Source organism: Corythoichthys intestinalis, chromosome 1 (assembly GCF_030265065.1).
Source record: "Corythoichthys intestinalis isolate RoL2023-P3 chromosome 1, ASM3026506v1, whole genome shotgun sequence".
NCBI classification, from domain to species: domain Eukaryota; kingdom Metazoa; phylum Chordata; class Actinopteri; order Syngnathiformes; family Syngnathidae; genus Corythoichthys; species Corythoichthys intestinalis.
Genome location: NC_080395.1, coordinates 57,821,266 through 57,843,082, shown reverse-complemented (window position 1 = coordinate 57,843,082; position 21,817 = coordinate 57,821,266). Strand labels below are relative to the sequence as shown.

The 21,817-nt window shown below is 37.8% G+C and overlaps 1 protein-coding gene across 8 annotated transcripts in view; it reads left to right on the top strand.

The window, feature by feature from the left end:
• The window catches only part of trpm5 (transient receptor potential cation channel, subfamily M, member 5), a 41,104-nt gene that overhangs the window by 8,845 nt on the left and 10,442 nt on the right, over positions 1 to 21,817 (top strand). For all 8 annotated transcript variants that reach the window (XM_057833012.1, XM_057833022.1, XM_057832966.1 and 5 more), the window contains 12 exons: positions 2,021 to 2,146; positions 3,134 to 3,198; positions 6,580 to 6,724; positions 6,802 to 6,982; positions 10,636 to 10,802; positions 13,067 to 13,244; positions 13,725 to 13,789; positions 14,120 to 14,305; positions 14,591 to 14,690; positions 14,804 to 14,922; positions 15,127 to 15,474; positions 16,919 to 17,062. In XM_057833012.1, the coding sequence (XP_057688995.1) occupies positions 2,120 to 2,146; positions 3,134 to 3,198; positions 6,580 to 6,724; positions 6,802 to 6,982; positions 10,636 to 10,802; positions 13,067 to 13,244; positions 13,725 to 13,789; positions 14,120 to 14,305; positions 14,591 to 14,690; positions 14,804 to 14,922; positions 15,127 to 15,474; positions 16,919 to 17,062 (1,725 nt within the window). In that variant the 5' untranslated portion in view covers positions 2,021 to 2,119. The remainder of the gene's footprint in view (positions 1 to 2,020; positions 2,147 to 3,133; positions 3,199 to 6,579; positions 6,725 to 6,801; positions 6,983 to 10,635; positions 10,803 to 13,066; positions 13,245 to 13,724; positions 13,790 to 14,119; positions 14,306 to 14,590; positions 14,691 to 14,803; positions 14,923 to 15,126; positions 15,475 to 16,918; positions 17,063 to 21,817) is intronic.

Below are 21,817 nucleotides of genomic sequence, written 5' to 3'. Positions count from 1 at the left end.
AAACGATGACTTGTTTCCTACCTGTGATTTGTGCATTGCTGACTCTGCCCTTGACCAACATCTTGGGGCTCGTCGTCCTTCTCGGGGCAAGCGTTACTTTGGTGACTTGTTTTCTACCTGTGATTTGTGCATTGCCGACTCTGCACTTGCCTACCCCCTTGGGGCACGTCGTCCTTATCGGGGAAGGCTTAAATTCAGTGAACACATTTTGGGAGAAGCCAAGGCAATTTTCCCGGTCGCTCTTTTCCTCCTCTAGCTCACTAATAAGCCAAGAACCAAAGATAAGCACTACTTTTGCGTACCTAAACTTGATAATCCAGAAAGTTTTTTGATCATGGAAATATGACAATAACAACAATCAGGCATAATAGAATAGTGACTACCGGGTGCGAGGGAAGCCCAGTCAATGATTTGAGGTGACATTCGTATGGGGATGTGCTTCCAGGGGGATAATTTTGTCAAATATAAGAGAAAATATTCATACTCATATAACCCTTTTTCAGCTGACCACTTCCCTTTAATTTCTTTCATTTTAAATGGCGCTGCATTGTGGAAAAATTGTAACATTTTCTGACATTTTAGGAATTATAGATGAAATCTGTCCTGAAATTGGTTTAAATTTTGTTCTAAGCAGGGGTGAAAGTGGGCCAGGACGGTTAGGAACGCAGTTCCGGTATAAGATTCAGGGCCGGTACACGGTGCTTTGATTCCAAAAATATGACGGCAACTGTCAAAACGCTATGTTAAATTTTTTTTTAAACGCTAAGCTGCCACACATGCATTTCATCTCCAAGAAGAAAACAATCTACCAACATCAGATTTACATACACAAGTGTTAACAACAAGCATTATAAAGTGCTTGTGTCGCGTAATCTGTGTCCACCGATATTTATTATTTATTTTATTCCACGAACGGCATGGAGGTTTCCCCAGCTGCTGCAGTTATCTGAGTCTAACGATGATGAGTCACGTCAATGTGCGAATGCACGCAGCAAAGCAAAACGCCTCGACTCATTTATCCGTTCAATTGGCTGACATACTGACATGTGATCAGCAGAGATAGTTAGCTCCGATTGGTTCAGATGTGCATGTTTTCTGGAACAGCAAAAAAAAAGAGAAAAAGTTTGTTGAATTGATGCGACAAAAAAAGGGCAATGCAACAGAAAATGGATCAAATCTTTAAGAGCAAGGAAAGAGTTGAGGAGGCTTATTTATTATATTTAGTTTTATTTGCTCTGATGGCGAGGTTCAGAACATCTTAGCTGTCAATGTGCACTTTCGACATATGTCTGTTCATTTATGTTAGGCTACTTATTCATTTCCTTCTGATTTAAAAAAGTCAATGTTTGCGCGATCTTCAAAATGTATTCCATTTCACTCTGCATAATATAAGGCATTTGTATTTATTTTTCTGATTGTATGTTACTTATATCTTGACTATTAAAAAAAAGAAAGCAAAAGTAAATGTTTACATTAACTTCAATTTTAATATATACATCCTATGTTCTTAAGTAGTTTTTAAATGAGGGGAAATAAAAATTAGGAGATGTAGGTTGGGGTTATTGCTGTGTTTGTTGACTTTTTTTTTGCAAATCATTGAAAAATACAATTTTAAATGAAAATCAGTTTTTGTATGTTATAGAAATAACTGTGCCAAAACAGTTTTCTTTGCACTTCAGTAGTTTTAGGAGATTTCAATAAATCAAATCAATCAAACAGTCATAAACATACTACTAAGGTAATTCATACCTTGTAAATAAAAAGTTTTTCATTAACTTAATAAATAGTAGAATAGCTAAATAAGTCGCCTTGATCATAACGCAATAAATGGTATGGTTTGGAAAAAATAAGTGAAGGCAACAAGACTATAAATAAGCAGTAGCTGAAGATTGCTGCAATATAAGGCTTGTGAAAATATCTGCTATAGTAATTTCATGGAAATTTGGTTGTTTCCATGGGCTCCAGTCTTGTAATTGGCTGAGCAGTATGCAAATCAATGGTGTTGTTTTTATCATTGCAGCAATAGATTCATACTACTTCCAGGAGTCTCAGTCAAGCTTTGTGAGCTAAGCTTTAAGGACTTTTCAGGTCTGTGAAAGCAGAAAAGGATTATACAGTGATGCTCGGCAGACAAGACAATCTTCTGGCAAGTATAGCTGTATGGATGTCTTTTCTAATTATCTGAAAATATTTTCACATAAAGTACCACGTACTTCACATGTTACATTTTGAGCAATCATGGATGGAAATTCTAGTTTTGACTAATTACTGTAGATTTCCAATTCCAACATTAATGAACAAATGGTAAAGCTATTAACTTTTTGACAATGCCACCCAAAACTGAGTTTAACTATTTTTCTAAATGTGGAATGTTTGGTAAATTTTGTATATTTAATATTACAGTATTGTGCTATTGGTCCGAATAATGTGGTCATTGACACATTATATATAATTTAATTACTTGTCAAGATGAAGTTTGAGAAATTGTTCTCTATTTAAAATGTTGAGCAAGAGAGCTGTGTATGTGTATCACACAGTGTGCTTAGTCCCTTATGACTGCATGTAAATCATATTATTTGCTTGCTAGTTTTCCCTCAACTCACATCTTATGTCGAGCTCCAACAACAGCAAGCATCTGTACATTTAAAAAGATGACAGAACACAAATCCACTCATCTGTTATGTAACCACGAGCTCATTTTCCCTCACTGATTAATTCTAGATCCCCAGGGTACTTTTTATTATAGAAATGTTACATAGAAATGTAAATAAGACTCAGCCAAATGGATCTTGATATTTATTTCACTCAAATGAAACAATGAGAACTGCAGCGACAGTGACTGTTAATTTGAAATGAAAAAGAACTTTATTAAATAGCTGAACAAAACAATCTTTTGAATTGATCAGAGGGATTAGAAACACTGTTGCTATCCAACAGTCAACTGTGATGGTGAATTTCAAGTTCAAACAAAAGTGAAGAGCTGCTTTGCATATGGAGCGAGGAGGAAAATTCTGCCAGTTTTGCATTGACCACAAATGCGTCTAAGAACCTATCATGTGAAAAGGCTGATGAATGACTCATAATTGGCTTAGAGGGAAGGGCATATAATATTGTCGTGTTTGCTTGTTTGTAGGAGCTACAGCCGCAGACAGAATGCCTGCGATGTGGGAGCTTACTGGAATGGTCAGAGGAACACCGGTGTGTCAAGCTTGCGATCCATGTCTATCATAATTTCTGTATTTAGTAAAAGATTTTTTTAAGCCTGTTTGAATCTCATGATGAAGAAAAGTAGAAAACTTGTGGCTGGATGATACCAATCAGGGCAATCATTAAATTCCATTCCCCAATCGCTGTGCTTCAGATAAATACACTCATAACTTGGAAAACTGCAATCAAAAAGTGCTAAATCGTCTAAAATAATCTGTACTCTATAACTAACTATATTTAAACGTCTGATGCATAAATGTCGTACCGCCAGAAACACGTCACTTCCGCTCATTAATATTCATGATGTTAGCAACTGTTGCTAAGGGGGGGACGCGCTTCCGTTTGTCCCCAATAGTAAATGAATAGAAATAGTGTACGAAGGAGATGTTTACAGAGCTAAACCTACCAATTCTGTCCAAAAATGATGTCCCTGATGCCAAATTCACTGGTAACGATGAGGAACAACATACAAATGTTCACTTAAAGAGATGACTTGAGTGTCAAGGGCTGAAAAAGACGGAAAAAAGAAATAAGCCGACCTAAGCATAGCCTTAGCTTTTTTATGAACACCTTTTTCATACGCCACTGACAATTACATTCTCCTGTTTCAACAATCTATCTTTTACCACCTTATGCTCTGTCTTTCTTATATATTATATCCTCTGGTTGTATTCCATCTCTGATCGTTCTTTTGGGCAATTTACATTGCAATTTTTGTGTAGCGATTGCAAATGCTACTCGTTGACAGCCAACAAACACTTTAAATTTTTTCATTAATAGCAAATCTTAATTCTATAATTTATTTACACTTTCCCCTTTTTAAAGTTGTTTTTTTACAACAGAAAAGGTAACAGTGGCAGTCAGATATCATTGCAATTTTTTCAGGTAACAGAAGCAGCACGGCAGAACGCCAAGCTAAATGATAAGTAAAAAATGTCAAAATGGCTAACCTCTTCATTCTTTGAAGGGCCATGCCCCCCAACAAAATGTTTACTGCATATGAAATGTGAATGGCTTTACCTTGCAGGCGTTAAACGTCCGCGCAAGTTGATCCATTCTTCTTATTTTTTCCTCCGAGTTTTTGGTTTCGAGAAACGTATGAAGAAAACATCCTTCATATGTTGTAATGTCTAGAGTCGTTTCTTCAAGTTCCATATCAGCAGTGCTTGATCGGCATGTTCATTTTTGAAAGATTACCGGAGAAAACTAGCAGAAATATAATGGTTTGTATGCGAGGGCAAGTCTATAATGTCCTACTTCCACTTTACGATGCAACGTCACGGTCCAAAAATAGCATTCGTGCGGTACGCTATTGGGATATGAAAGTAATGTTAAATATTTTTATTAAAAAAAAAAAAAAAAAAAAAAAAAAATTCCTAAAGTTACAGACATGTCCAATCCAGTGGACTCCATGGTCCTACACACTCAACATAAAACAATGTATATTTACTATCAAAAGTGAATTAACTTGTTCTATTGTGAATATAGAAACGCATGATCCATTTTATGCTTTGATAAATATTGCAACAATGTTTGGAAAATGTCAACACTAGAGGCACATGAGCCTGAATAACCAATGAAACTTCTAGTTGTGACTCCTACACCTCGGCACCAATGTCTCTGTTGTTGTCTGGCAGGCACTCATCATCACTGTTGTCACTACAGTCATTGTCACTGAACCTGAAGGATTTTTTTTTTTTTTTTCGTTTTTTTTTTTTTTCAAAAACCTGTCCTGTTCAGCTGCTTGACACAGGGAATGGAAATCTGAGTGACCTTTTGGTCTGAACAGTTTTAATGTATCACGTGGGAGTATGACATACTCCCATTGTGATTTTTCAATGTGTTCCGTTTATTAGGAGAAAGCAGCGGACAGGAAGGGGTTATGGGGGAACAGAAAACGAGAGGAGAGAGAAAGACAGAAGAGAAGAACAAACAACAACAAGAAATACATTGAATGCCTACATTAACAATGAATATGTTGGTGCTATTGTTGGCTAATTGTATTTCCAATTGTCACCATGTGGGGGCCTGATGACAGAGGATAAAAAGGAGGTGGGGAGAGTCAGAAAGATGCGATTGGGAGGGCTGAAATGTACGCAAATTAGCCATGTGAGGTGTAGAACCCAGTATTGTGTGAAAAACTTCTGTGTGTTAATATATTGGCATCCTATTCTTTGCTGCCTGATTGCTAATCCTGGTACCGATCGTTTCTCTACTTGAGTGTCTCATTGCATAGTCATGCATGAATCCCATCAGACATGTCATAGTCCTGCAGACGAGTGCTTTATTCTTTGCTGCTTTTGAAGTCTACAAAATCAGATAAAATGCATATAGTAATGCAAACTACAGCTGAAGTGCATAAAGTAAAACAAACTACAGCTAACCTGCACAAACATGTATATTTTAAATTAAATGCTTAGAAATAAAAAAATTATATACTAACCTATAACTAAAACAGTCATAAGAACAGTGACACAACTATGCAAGAAGTGTTCGAAAATATACTGGGGGAAGCATGATGTCCACTTCATTGTACACATGGTTGCTCATTAATTTCTATATATTATACACAAATATTTCATATTCCAAACAGATATCATCTTTCCCTAGATGTTACTGTATATCATAATTTTTTTTTTTTTTACCACTCTAGCTCTTTGGGCATAGACATATTTACAGGATATGCCAGCTGTAGTCGCCTATCTTGGATTCAGAGCACATTTACATGCAGTTTTACCTACTGACCACTAAATTGACCTCAATAGAGTACGGCAGCAGGTTCAGGTTGCTATGCAGTTAAACCGTGGAAACCAATGCATTAAAGACAAATGCATGATTCAGTAGCTATTCACTGCAGTGACCACTATGCACCAGAGGGTCAAATCATGCTTAAACTGATTTTGTGCTGCATCTATTTATTACATGTGATCAAAGTTTCCCACTTGGAATCCATTACAACTAAAGCAGTTAAACCTGCAAGAGGGAACCCCTCCTTCTCAAGGTGTCATCCCCGAACGGTGTTTCTTTGAGTTTGCCTTGCCCTGAATGAAGTCTAGTTTAGGGAATGCTCATGATCCCTGTGTTTAAGGGCTTCATAAATAAACCTGAACTGACATTATACTGCTCAACTCAATGGAAAAATTAATCTGTATATATCACCTTTAAATGATGTGGCATTTGAGTGGTGTCATTACCGTTACAAATAATGCAACTTTTTAGATCATGTACCAACAATAGACATATATCGCCTTTAAATTATGTGGCATTTGAGTGGTGTCATTACCGTTACAAATAATGCAACCTTTTAGATCATGTACCAACAATAGACATTTTTAGATTACGAGTCTCATAATTTTAGCACTTTACATTTAGGGTCCTCCGGGATTGTTCATGCTGTTCTATAGATGATCACATACTGCAGAATGTTAGTATTGACCAGAAGAGAAGCAGAATCCTTTGGGCAGCTGGAAATGTTGGGGACATTGACTTCATTGGCACCTCCAAGACTAAAGGAAAGGTAGACAACATAAAAGAAGAGCACACCATCAGGGAATTAGCAGTGTTATTTATTTTTCCTCTTTGTTTTTATTCCAGTTCATGAGGGTGCAGAGCAATACCGACCCCGCGTATGTCTTCCAGATGCTGACAGAGGAGTGGGGACTAGCTCCTCCGCATCTTGTAGTTTCACTTGTGGGAGGGGATGAGCTTGCTCAGATGAAGCCTTGGCTTAGGGACATCCTCAGAAAAGGTCTTGTGAAAGCTGCACAAAGCACAGGTATCAGACAAATCCATACAAGATTTAAGCCTGTAGAGGCACCAAACCGATGCAGATAATTAATGACTTAATCACAGTTAATCTGCAAATAATTAATTCGCAATCTACTCTCACATCAACAATATGGAGAACACCTGCAGATCTAATGAGATCCAATAGTAGTGCAACTGTGCAAGCAAATTTGGACTTAAGATAGAATACATATCATGGGTGGGGGGTGGGATGTGTCCAATTAATGTACATTCTGGGAAGAGTATATATAGACCGATGAATTCAGCAAATGTGGTTATATATTATCAACCCTGTGACAAATTGTACGTCTGAAAAAAATGTGCAAATGATAATATATGTACAATGAGAGAAGGAGAAGGCAAAAAAGGAGGAAACCGATATAGTGATAACAAATACAGTATATACATATACAGTGGCACCTCGACATAGGATCGCTTCGACACACGATTTTTTCGACATCTGACGTAAAATTTGACTCGCCATTTGTTTCTACATCCGACGACATGCTCGAAATACGACATGACAGCACCGCAGATGGACGCACGGCTGACTTTCTTGTGAGAGAAATCAACACAGGTTTCAAAAAGGTTGGAACAGGTGGTGAAACGAGGAAAAAGGTTACGCTTACCTTATAAATGAAGATGCAAATTATGGAGAAATATGAGCGTGGGGCACGCATCCGTGAACTGGCTCAACAATACATCTCCACGGTCCTCCTCCTACCATCGTTCGCCAGTCTTTATAAGTTAAGTTGACAATTATTATTGTGGTTACATCGCCAAAGGAATCCCCAGCTTTGTCAGGTTTTTATCATTTATTTCAGAACTTATCCAATGCGAAACGCCTGCTGTCCGCCGCAAATGACTGTGTACTCAAGAAAACATTGAAAGCGAAAGTAAACTCAACCACACCGCTCCTCTCTGCGTCACGTCAGTCACGCGGTGCGTCAGGTACAGAAAAAAATGTCCGCCACATTAGAACCCAATTTGTTACATTATTACAGGAATTATTATTATTATCATTATTATTATTATTATTATTATTATTGTATTATTCCGATTTCTATTTATAATTAATGTGTTTTGCTATGTGTAATTGCCATCTGTAATTGTACCAGCAGTATTTATTAAGGATTTACAGTAGGTTTTTGGGCTGTGGAACGAATTCATGGAATTATAATGTATTCTTATGGGAAAATCCTGCTCGACATATGACCGTTTCGACTTGCAAACAAGGTCCTGGAACCAATTAACTCCGTATGTAGAGGTACCACTGTATACATATATACACATACATTATATACTGTATATTAGGGGTGTAGCGGTACACACAAGTCACGGTTCAGTACGTACCTCAGTACGGGGGTCACGGTTCGGTACAGTTTCAGAACAACAGGGAAAACACAAAGGCTTTTTTTTTTTTTATTACAGCATTGAAAGTTAAGTTTGTTGAATTGGTTAAAACTAAAACCCAGCTGTTATTAAATTACAAAATAAATAGAAGAAAATGTCAAACTTGTGAATTTGTGTTTTTATTCTACTAATATTTAATTCACAGTTTAGGTGCAAAAATAGTCAATACACCTTTTGTTGTAGGGATCAACCAAGGTAACAGTTAAAGTCATGTAGCAAACGGCTGCTGGCAGCCCTGGTAACGTTTTTGTAAAAATAAGATACTACCATTTTTAATGTTGGATTACACACAGTTAACTATAAACCATTACCAGTGAACATACACTCCCACAGAAGATGTATTTTTTTAGTGGCTAAAATCAAATGTGCAAATAGTTCCCAAACTGAAAAAGCATATTTTGAAATAGTGTACAAATACTCACTCAGCGTTTAAATGACTTCAGCCTAGGGCTAGTACAAAATTAGCATTTCCTGATTTGAAAATATAAAATAAATGCAGTTTTGACTAACACTTTTTGAAGTGTATTTGATAGATCCCACTCTGTACATTTGCCATAACTATCCCAGAAGTGATCAATGATAACTTCTTCGTCTGTTTTTGTTTGTCTATTTTTTTCCCGTAATAATAACTCCGACATGGATTTTTATTTTTTTTCCTCAAACATATTTACCATTTGACTGCTTGCAACGAACCATGACGCCCATACCATGAAAGTACGGGATGACAATAGATATCGTTATACTCATATCCTTCTGAGTCAACCTAAGGCTGAATTCCTAAATGTTCAGCACCCTCTTGCAGGTGTTTTGAATTATATATATGTCAACTGTGTACAAAACGGAAGCTTTTCACAGTATTATTAATTTTCTGAGTTTGTAGGTTTTTGGTTTTAATAAGATGAACATCTTACAACAAAGATTGCTTGAGATGAAATTTGTTAATTTTATCTTTTACGTTAAACTACCAAAATAAAACAACTTTTAGGTGATGTTCCAAATTTTCATGTAGTAGTGTATACATATTAGGGCTGTCAAAAGAGTAAAATTTTTAATCGAGTTAATTACAGCTTAAAAATTAATTAATCGTAATTAATCGCAATTAATCGCAATTCAAACCATCTATAAAATATGCCATATTTTTCTGTAAATTATTGGTGGAATGGAAAGATAAGACACAAGATGGATATATATATTCAATATGCGGTACATAAGGACTGTATTTGTTTATTATAACAATGAATCAACAAGATGGCATTAACATTATTAACATTCTGTTAAAGCGATCCATGGATAGAAAGATAAATGTTAGTACAAGTTATAGAAATTTTATATTAAATCCCCTCTTAATGTTTTCGTTTTAATAAAATTTATAAAATTTTCAATCAAAAAATAAACCAGTAGCCCGCCATGGTTGATGTCAATAATTACTTACACAATGCTCATTAGTGCTGAAGCCTATAAAATCAGTCGCACCCAATCGCCAGCAGAGGGCAGCAAAACTCCACAAAACACAATTTATAAGTGGGCATTTGACTGTACTGTCATTTAAATTTGTCTGAGCGGGCGTGTGCAATTAATTGCTTGAAATATTTTAACGTGATTAATTTAAAAAATTAATTGCCGCCCGTTGACCCGATAATTTTGACAGCCCTAATACATATATTTTTTTGTTCCAAATATTAACAAAATTTACAAACTTGCCATTCTATTCAACTCCACCCGCAGTCGATGCACACTCTTCCTCTTCATGCATTGCAGCAGGCTACCTCAAGGCCATGGGCCATGGGTTAAACTTCCCTCTCAAAGTCACAGCTCTATTTGAAAGTAACGGTAACAAATGTTATGTGACTTTTAAAAGACTGTCAAAGGAAGTAAAGTTTACACTATTTACAACTTTTTGATTGGGCTATCGCCCAGTTCAAGCCACATTTTAAAAAAAGAAACAAATTACTACATTCCAAAATTTTGTAGATCTGACCATAAGCCGCACCCACCAAATTTTAACGGGAAACTAAATTTCTTCATATATAAGCCACACTGGCTCATCAGGTGCAGGTGTTTTCAATCTTTTTGGAATAATTATATCTAAATACATGCAGCTCATTAGCTCATTTAAAAAAAATCAATAAATTAGCTGCACTAGGCAATAAAACTCAATGTTATAAGCAGGAGGGAAAGTGGTGGTTTATAGTCCAAATTTTATAGAATATTCACCTTTCTGTGCTCCAGGGGCATGGATTTTAACCAATGGCCTTCGATTTGGCATCACCAAGCACTTGGGTCAAGCTGTACGTGATCACTCCTTGGCTAGCACTTCTGCAAATGTTCGTGTGGTGGCCATTGGCATCGCACCATGGAACATGATCCACAACCGAGAAGCACTACTCCGCACCAAGGTGTCTAAATCTAGAAAACATTTACACTGCTGGACTTCTGTCAGATAATGCTCAATTTCTGCCAGAAAAGGATTGAAATTACAAATAATTTGGTAGTAATATCTTCACTGATTTTTATTTTATTTTATTTTATCTTTATTTTATCAGGCAGTCTCATTGAGATTAATATCTCTTACAAGAGAGGCCTGAGCACAAAGAAACATTCACAAATATCAGACAACACAAAATACACTAATGGAAACAGTTACAATAATCAGTAAAAACATCAGACAAAAGAGATTTAAAATCACCAAGATGAATGATTGACTGTAGTTTAAGAGTAGATTGCAATTCGTTCCACTTAAGAGGAGCATAATAGTTAAAGCCAGTTCTGCCAACATTAGTGCGTTTGAGTGAAATGTTTAGGGTTAAGTAGTTAGCTGATCGTGTTTTGTAGTTACTGGATTTGAATGACAGGAGGGATGTGAGGTAGTTAGGAAGTTTGGACAGTAGAGCCTTTAGATGGATAACACGAGGTGTATATTCTTCTTGACTGTAGTGAAGACCATCCAACATTTTGATAAAGGGTGCAACGATGGGTGCAGAAATTGTCATTGATGATGAAATATAGTGCACTGTGATAGACCGGGTTTAACTGACGTAGAGTTGTTGGAGCTGCATGACAATACAGGATGTCCTCATAATCAAGAACAGAAACAAAAGAAGATAACACAATGGTTTTTCGGGTAGAAGTTGACAGACAGCCTTTGATTCCCTACAGGAAGCTAAATTTGAATTTAAATTTACGGATTAGATTATGAATATGGGTTTTGAATGATAAATTACTGTCAATCCAAATTCCTAAGTATTTGTATGAGTCAGTGAGAGTAATTTGCGTACCATTTAGGGATTTGATTCCGGGTCATTGTCAGTAATGCCAGGTGGTGGCAATAACTAAACCACACTTGCAGCCAGTTAAAATGGATTTTGGAAGTTGACTCAACCTCTGTCCTGTGTCCTTGTGTGTACCAAATTGAGCATGGAGAAAAGAAAGAAGACCAAAGAACTGTCTGAGGACTTGAGAAGCAAAATTGTGAAGAAGCATGGGCAATCTCAAGGCTACAAGTCCATCTCCAAAGACCTGAATGTTCCTGTGTCTACCATGCGCAGTGTCATCAATAAGTGTAAAGCCCATGGTGGATAAAGAACCTTGACTAACGTCCAAACAAGATCAAGCTGTACTGCAGTCCGAGGGTACACCAGTGTCAACCCGTACAATCCGTCGGTGTCTGAATAAAAAGGGAATTGATGGTAGAATACCCAGGAAGACCCCACTTCCGACCCAGAGACATAAAAAAAAAGCCCGTCTGGAGTTTGCCAAAACTTTCTTGAGAAAGCCAAAAACATTTTTGGAAGAATGTTCTCTGGTCAGATGAGAGAAAAGTAGAGCTTTTCGGGAAAAGGCATCAACACAGAATTTACAGGGGAAAAAAAGAGGCCTTTAAAGAAAAGAACAAACATGGCTGACGGTCCCTGATGTTTTGGGGTTGCATTGCTGCCTCTGGCACTGGACTGCTTGACCGTGTGCATGGCATTATGAAGTCTGAAGACTACCAACAAATTTTGCAGCATAATGTAAGGCCCAGTGTGAGAAAGCTGGGTCTCCCTCAGAGGTCATGGGTCTTCCAGCAGGACAATGACCCAAAACACACTTCAAAAAGCACTAGAAAATGGTTTAAGAGAAAGCATTGGAGACTTCTAAAGTGGCCAGCAATGAGTCCAGACCTGAATCCCATAAAACACCTGTGGAGAGATATGAAAATGCCAGTTTGGAGAAAGCACCCTTCAAATCTCAGAGACCCGGAGCACTTGGCCAAAGAAGAATAGTCTAAAATTCCAGCAACGCATTGTAAGAAACCCATTGATGGATACCGGAAGCAGTTGTTTGCAATTATTTTGTCTAAAGATTGTGCTACCAAGTATTAGGCTTAGGGTGCCAATACTTTTGTCTGGCCCATTTTTGGAGTTTTCTGTAAAATGATAATGATTCAAGGTTTTTTTTATTCTCTTATGCGGTTTTTCATTGCAAGCAAAATAAATGAATATATTACTACCAAAGCATTTGTAATTGCAATCATTTTCTGGGAAAATTATCTGACAGAATTGCAGGGGTATATAAATATATATAAATATACATATTAAAAAAAAAACAGGACAAACTTCTCTGAGTAAACGTTGACATTCTACCATACTGTTTTTATTTCATGTGTATTTATTTCTTAAAGTTCGGTGTGCCAGCAGTATACAAGCCACAAGACTTGCCCCATGGGTCAGTTTATTCTCTGGACAGCCACCACTCCCACTTTGTACTTGTGGAAGAAGATCCAAACAGACCCGAAGCCACCAGCGAAATAAGAGTGAAGCTGCTCAAATACATCTCTCTTCAGCGCACTGGCTATGGGGGTAAACTCATGGGAGGAAGAACATTGCTGAACAAGTACACAATTCCAATACCCTATTTGTACTGATCAAGGCACTGCAGCTGTCTGTCTCATGAGAACATTACATCTTAAGACACTGGCACAGGAAGAAGGATGAAAAAGGCTTTTAGAGCTTACTTTTTCTGGCACGTGAACAGGTGGATCAAATCACGATAACTATATGCTTGTTCCTCTGCCATTCTTCTCGTGACAACTGACTTCCCGTGAGATCTACAGTGCCGCCAACTAAAATTGATTCAGTTTATCACAACACGATTCGATTTAATTCCTTGCAAATTTTGAGAATTTTGGTTCACCATACATGATTTTATAGTGCTTTTCTCAAAAATTAGAAATTGTGTAGTTCAAAAAACATACTATAGTTTAGTGTGTGTAAAACTAACACTTTTGTTTTTTGAGTGTGAAGCCGTTCATAATTAATAGTGTGAATCTTGTTTTAAAGGTGCAGGAAGTTTTGAGATACCTGTTCTATGTCTATTGGTCCATGGTGAACCACAAATACTTAAGGTTGGTGTCATAAGACTAAGAATCTGAAAATTGGGCTCTGATATAGATTTTATTCAGGCCATCTACAGAAGCTGAATACTTAAGGTGGCTAGTAAAAACATTACTGTATTCTTTCCGTTATGTTGATATTTCTTTGGTCAGAAAATGCTCACAAATTTATATATATAATAATGTATAATTTATATGCGGTCATTAATATAAAATAAATATTTATATTACAGCTATAAATCATCCATAAAATGTGAATGCTCTCGTTTGGGTGAGGTGGGCTGAAATTTGGGCAAAAATGTGTGTTGTTGATGTGCATGAACAATTTGTCATTTTCTGCAGCGGATGTATAAAGGCATTGGCAATGCAACACCATGGCTTATTCTAGCAGGCTCAGGAGGAGTGGCTGACATCCTCGTCACTCTCATGAATAGTGGCTGCTGGGATACAGACAGTGTTCATGAGCTGTTGCTGGACACCTTTCCAAACGCCTACCACAGCACGGACATAAGAAACTGGGTCAAGCTGGTGAGGGTTATGTGTTGAACATGGAGGCGGGCAAATACAGTTATGAATGTCAAGAGGCTTGAACATTGCCTGCAAAATAGGACACATGGGAAAGAGGGCTGCTAAAATGGGATTCCCTTCATCTAAATTTGTACATGATGACCCAATTACTTATTTAATAAAACGATGAAAATGTTTTAAAATTTTGTATTTTGGGGAAAGGTTAATGAAACAGTGATAATAATCAGAAATTGTCTACTCAGATATTACAATATCCTGTATATGTGTCTGTTATCCACCAATCAGATTCAGAAAATACTGGATCATGGACATCTACTCACTGTCCATGACCCTGAAACTGAGAGCTCTGAGCTGGACACAGTCATTCTCAAGGCTCTTGTCAAAGGTAATGCTTGTTTTAATGGAAAGGTAATAAAACAATTTTAAAAAAGAAAAAAAACTTTCATAGGTAATACCACTATTGACATTTGTGTTTGTGTGTATGTGCGCATGTGCCAGCTTGTAAGAGCCAAAGTCAGGAAGCCCAAGATTTTCTTGATGAATTGAAGCTGGCTGTTGCCTGGAACCGAGTGGACATTGCCAAAAGTGAAATCTTCAATGGAGATGTTGAATGGAAGGTGAGCAATAAATAGTTATCCATCCATTCTCCTACACGCTAATCCTGATTAGGGTCATGGTGGGATGTTGGAGTGGGAAAACAAAGTGTTGTACAAATACTTGTATATATGACTTCTTTAAGCTGCTGTGTTCATGCTTTAGCATTCATTTTCACCAATATTCTATAAATTTCGATCACTACACCTCAAACATTGTCTTTGCAGGCGTGCGACCTTGAAGAGATGATGATGGATGCACTTGTCAATGACAAACCAGACTTTGTACGTCTATTTGTCGACAATGGTGTTAACCTGGGCGAGTTCCTCACCTATGGACGTCTACAAGAGCTTTACTGGTCCGTTTCAGAGAAGAGCCTCTTGCATAACCTACTTCTGAAAAAATATGAGGAAAAGCAACGTCTACTTGGTACTGCAAGGACACCCGGGCCTCCTGGGCAGCACACGTCCGAGCAGGGCGAGCGGAAGCCCCGTTTTACTCTTTATGAGGTGGCCAAAGTTCTCAAAAACTTTCTTCATGACTCCTGCAAAGGCTTTTACCAAAGGATTCCCACAGTGAGTGATGTGATTTATCTTAAAGATCCTGTAAAGTTAATTTTTTTTTTTTTTTTTTTAAACACATAACAAACTGTATGTTTGAAGATAAGTTTTGAAACGTGCACAGGCCGAGAATAGTGTAGAATTGCTGAGTTATAGCAATGAACTCTTTTTTTACATCATCAGCCAGTAGAATGTTTTGTGCGGCCCTAAACACTAATTCTAATGATGTCAGGAAAACCTGTGTTTCTTGCCCGCCCCTCCCAGTAAACAATGACTCTGCAACATTACTGGCTATTTGGCACAATTGCAACCTCCTCGTTCACTTGTCTATAAATCTATGCCTACAAATTGCAACCCTCAGTATAAAAAATGTAATTTCTTGGATGTCCGTGTGCTTTATGTTAGTTGGGCTTTGCGGAAAAACGCAAGGCAAACCAGATGGTTGGCCACGAGCCCCAAAGCAGCACCACCTGGGAGTCCCTCAGTCAAGTGGTGCATCGTGCAGCAGTGGCCGACAGTAGATGCGTTACAGTTGACTACAATTCCAATAAGGGCCTGCTTAATATCTAGTGTTACTTTCGGAGGTATCAACAGGATCTGGGTAAAATGTGGCTTTATGAGAACATTACTACACCATGGATGTGAGCTCAATGTTGGAGAACACTTCAATGTTTTCTCAGAGGGGGGGTTCTCGTCAAGCGCCTGTTGGCATGGAGGTGGGAGCGAGGCGTGCTGAAAAGGTGGCCGACAGGGAGATGCTTCTGATCGAACACACACTCGTAAAGCAGCACTGACATTGAAGTGGCCAAAGGCGTGCCAAAAATGTGAGCGAAAGATTATTCTTCCCACATACGCTCTCACAAAACCTTGCTGGCATGGTAGATGAACTGCGTGGTCAGAAAAACTTGGAAAATCACATAAATTTTCCATGTCATAATAAGTAGAGGTCCTTGATTGACAATTGGCAATTTAGTGAGGCATGATTTGAGCAAACTGGACACACCTACACGCATCTGACATCTATGGCCTTGATTGCCCCAATTTTGAAGCCGTATTACATTGGCTTCACATAAAAATGTAAAATCCTAAATGTTTTTTTTATTATCTCAAATTTTGCAGGCTAATTAAAAACAGTCTGTTCTTCTGCCCAATCAAATAATTTGTTAATGTTGAACTCCATTTTTCAGGACGCTTAAAGATAATCACTACAAAAATTGATATAACGCAATGCAAAATTATAATTGATACGTAAAGAAGTGGTATCGGTTTAAAAAGCCTATAACTATGCACAATGCTATGAAAATTATACTGTGCCTTCGTTCTTTTCAAACGGATACCAGCGTATTTGTACAGGGGGAAAAAAACTTATTTTGAAGAGTGATTGGGGAGGGGACACTTTGTGCCACAGCGTTATATTCTCGTGCAGTCATGGTAAAACTGGGTTGTCTTTGCACTCCAGGAGAAGCCAGCAAAAGGTCGACTGTTCCACAGCCAGAAGAACCTGGCTGAATTGGAAGAACGTTGCCAACATCCTTGGAGGGACCTTTTCCTCTGGGCTGTTCTTCAGAATCGACAGCAGATGGCTAACTACTTTTGGGCCATGGTATGTCTTTTCATTTCATTTCCATCATTTAATGCTGTAAGAAAGTGCCTAGCAATAAATAACAGAAAACTGTGAATCCTAATTTTTTAGAGGGGGTGTTTTGACACATAGTATGTTTGATGTGGCCCAGCATTGTGCAGGTGCACTGATGTCCCACCATAAATACTTAAATGGCACTGCTAATGAAACATCTTCTTTTTTAACGACTGGGATGAACTTGGAGCTTTTATACCTCTGGAAACAAGATTCAAATAAAGATCATGCTTTTCAGAAATGATGTTGTCAATGGCAAACATTGCCGAACATGTTAATTTAAAGATTTATGGATAATTAATCTGACACCAACCAACAATAGAACTGCTTTGTTTTCTGCATCTTTTAAGATAACCCCTGATTTTGTTTTTTCCCTGGACTAAGCAAACCAATTACCGTACTGCAGTCCTTTCAGTTGTCACACCCGTGTGCACCTTTCCTGCATATATTTTCTGTATTATCTGATTTTATGGTAATTTCATTCAAAGTGTGCATATTTCACCACCTCTAATGGTCATGTCATCGACATATTGTCATAATTCCAAATGTTTGAAGTATCTCTCACGTTGTCAGCTTTAATATATTCTAATTACCTATACATCATGCAAATACTGCATCTTCAACATGTGCAAATGTAATGTGAGCCAATGCCGCACAATTTTCCAATATGCATACATTACATAAATATAACATGCTGCACTGGATAATTTAATGTTCTCAATTTTTTTTCACTTTGTGAACAACTAAATATTCTGAGTGTGTTCAAGTAAAATATGACCTAGACATAGAAATGATGGAACTGTTCCTATTAGAGGTAAAAGATCAAGTTGTGCCTGTATGATATTTCATTTTTCATGCACCTATTGTACAGCAAAATGTGAAAAGGACCTGTGGGCTCGTATCCTCTTCCAAGTATTGTGAAAATCAGCCCAGTGAAGCATTTCAATGCAAAACACCAGAACAATAAGAGTCACTGACCAGTGATATAATTCTTACTTTTAAAAAGTAATTACAGTTAGAAATTACTTCTCCCAAAAAGTAATTGAGTTAGTAACTCAGTTACCTCATTGTAAGAGTAATTACTTACTCAGCAAAGTAACAGACATTACTTTTCATGTTCTACACGTTATTACTGTTTACATTCTATAACATCTTTCGCATAACAGAGCTTTATATTAACTGATTGAATTTCAAAATTTCACCTGTATAACAGTGTAACGGTCTACAAACTTCAAATGCTATGAGAAAAAAAAGCTTTTTTGTTTTTCCTGTTGTGATGAACCTGCACTGAACTTCCAAGTTACATACTGAACCGTGACTTGTTTATCGTCACAACCCTTATACACTGTATATAGATATATTTTTAAACATACAGTTGAGGCTCTGAATCTCCTGTCTATCCTATCTCTGCTCTTGTTGTTTGATTAAAGGTTCATGGATATTTCATTCAAGAAAAGTTTAGGGCAAGTGACTATTTTTGGTAATAAAGAATATATGTATATACAGTATATCATTATATTGTAACGTCTGCAAGGACAATGCCAACTTTGTGATGATAATGCACACTCAGCAGGAATTCATTATTTTCACATAATTGTACGCACTAGGTTGCCACAAACTGTATTAAAAAAAAAAAAAAAAAAAAAAAAAAAAAAAAAAATTGCCCGAGAGCTTAAGATGACGCTCGCCACGCTGAATGCTAATTCTAACAAGAACATGAATGCTATACTAACGCTCCGAGCCAGCTAGCCAATCATCATCACGTTTGCAACGCCATCAACACCCCCTTCCTTTTGTCCCCCTCCTGCTATGATATCTCCTTGGCAGCTGTGATAAAATCAACTTGTGCCTCATTCAACCAAATTGTAGTAACGCGCCACTTCACATCCTCAGTAATGGTAACGGCGTTGCAAAGATGGGAAAAGTAATTAATTAGATTACTCACTACTGAAAAAAAATAACGCCGTTATACTCTAAGGGCGTTATTAGCAACACTGTCAATGACATTTCCAATAATGGCCAAACAAGCAAGAGAATTGGTTAGTGTTCTTTATTCTCAATGTTAGTGTTTATTTTTGCTCACTTGTTCCACATTCTCACATTTCCTCTCCTTCCTTATTGATACTGGCTTGCTAAAAAATCATTAGGAATCAATGTTTTCACACTTTTCTCATTTATTTTTTGTGTGGTGGTGTGGCATTGGTACCTGAAGATACGAAATTAATTTGTTCATGAATGGCTTTCATTCTATTTTTTTTTTTCGTATAATTAATCGCATTTTACATGTAAATCACCTAATTCGTAACAAACATTACTAAAATACCACACTAATTTTTATAAGGGTAAGGCCAGAATGAAATAATACCCAATTCATTCATTCATTCATTCATTCATTCATTCATTCATTCATTCATTCATTCATTCATTTTCTGTGCCACTTATCCTCACAAGGGTCACTGGGGTGCTGAAGCCAATCCCAGCTAACTACGTGCAGCAGGCTGGGTACATTCTGAATTGGTTGCCAGCCAATCGCAGGGCACAAGGAGACGAACAACCATTCGCAGACACAATCACCTAGAGACAATCTAGAGTGTCCGATCAGCCTACCATGCATGTTTTTGGGATGTGGGGGAAAACGGGAGTACCCGGAGAAAACCCACTCAGGCACAGAGAGACCTTGCGAACTCCCTACAGGAAGTACAAGGGTCACTGGGGTGCTGAAGCCAATCCCAGCTAACTACGTGCAGCAGGCTGGGTACATTCTGAATTGGTTGCCAGCCAATCGCAGGGCACAAGGAGACGAACAACCATTCGCAGACACAATCACCTAGAGACAATCTAGAGTGTCCGATCAGCCTACCATGCATGTTTTTGGGATGTGGGGGAAAACGGGAGTACCCGGAGAAAACCCACTCAGGCACAGAGAGACCTTGCGAACTCCCTACAAGGAAGTACATAGCCCGGGATTGAAACCCTGATCTCAGAACTGTGAGGCGGACGTGCAAACCACTCTGCCACCGTGCCGCCACCCACCCAAATATATTTGAATTAAATAATATACCTAACATATTAATATCTGTAATGAAGCAGATAATAATTGAATATTGCACGTTAATATTGCACGTAAGTAAGTATTGCACATAGAATATGTGTAAATAGAAGTGAAGTAGCAGCAGTTTGACAGCAAAGGCGTTGAATATTGCACATACATTTTGCACGTGAGGAAGTATTGCACATAGAATATTGCATGTAAATGAAAATTGGACATTGGGTGATGTGGTGTTAGGTGCATTTATCATTTATTTTACGTAAATATGTCGAAGTATGATGCTAATTATATATAATGCAAAATTGTACTAATGCTTTTATTTTTTGAAGTATCACTGTGTATGTTTTCTTTGCACTATTTCAGCATCTCTGTCTCAGAACAATTAGCTATTTTATGTAGAGTTTGCATTTTCCCATTTTGCTTTTAGGAGGTTGCCTTGTTATGAATTATTGCATTTCCGATGAAAACAGTATCACATGCGGGCAAATAGAGATTTACTGATACATACAATACAATTTTAAGGCAATCTTGAAGGGTAACAACTATGATTTCCTAGTTACTTCGGCATGGGTTCTTTCAAATAATACAGTTCTATTCAAGTGTATGCATTTTGTGTGGTTTAGAGCTCGGACTCGCACCCAAAAACAATTCTCTCTTCGTGTTGGCTGTTGCAAAAGATGTTGCATTAGATTTGGATGGTAACTCGTTCCAGATTTACAGCAAATGAATTCCACCGTATTTTTCGGACTACAAGTCACACCTGAGTATAAGTCACACAAGCCATAAAATGCCCAACGAAGAGAAAAAAAAACATATATAAGTCGCACCGGAGTATAAGTCGCATTTTTGGGGGAAATTTACTTGATAAAATCCAACACACAGAACAGATATGTCATCTTGAGAGGCAATTTAATATAAAAAATACAATAGAGAACAACATGCTGAGTAAATGTACCGTGTACAGTGCATGAACAATGAAATGCGAATATACTGTCCACACCAGGATGCTACGGCTCGGTCCTGGCTATACAGCGGGCTCCCAAAAGACAATGCTGGACGTCCGTATAATTTGCTGAATCAATTTGGTCCTCGATAGCAAACAGGTTCGCATCAACGTAAATGAATGAAAATTAGATACAATTACAGCAATAACAGGTTAGCATGCGTTCGCTAGCATTAGCACATCGTTCAAACAACCACACAACTGGCTCTAAAGCCTGAGTTATACTTCCGCGTCAGACCTACGCCGTCAAGGAAGAATTGAGTTACGACCCTACGCCGTAGCCTGACGCGCACCTCTCGATTTTTGTAACCTTCGCGTCGCGTAGACGCGTTGACGTAGCGAAAACGGACTGTGATTGGTCCGCTCAGACTGTTGTTTCCGGGCGAAAACACCGCCATTGTAGAATAGAATCAAACATTATTTTCTACACGCAAAAATGCACCAAGCCGACGGGAGTATCATCGAAGAGCAAGTCTCGTCAAGAAATTATTATTGTGACTGCCAAATGGCAAGGTCGGCGATCGAAAAAATAAATAAAAGGAAGAACCACCGAGACGTGGGTGGTCGGAATCGAGTGGCCACACGAAGCGGTGACACAGTCGGCCAAAAACTGCCAACTTTTTATCACTTTATGTCGTATTTTTGGTTGGTGCACTTCATCATTTACTGT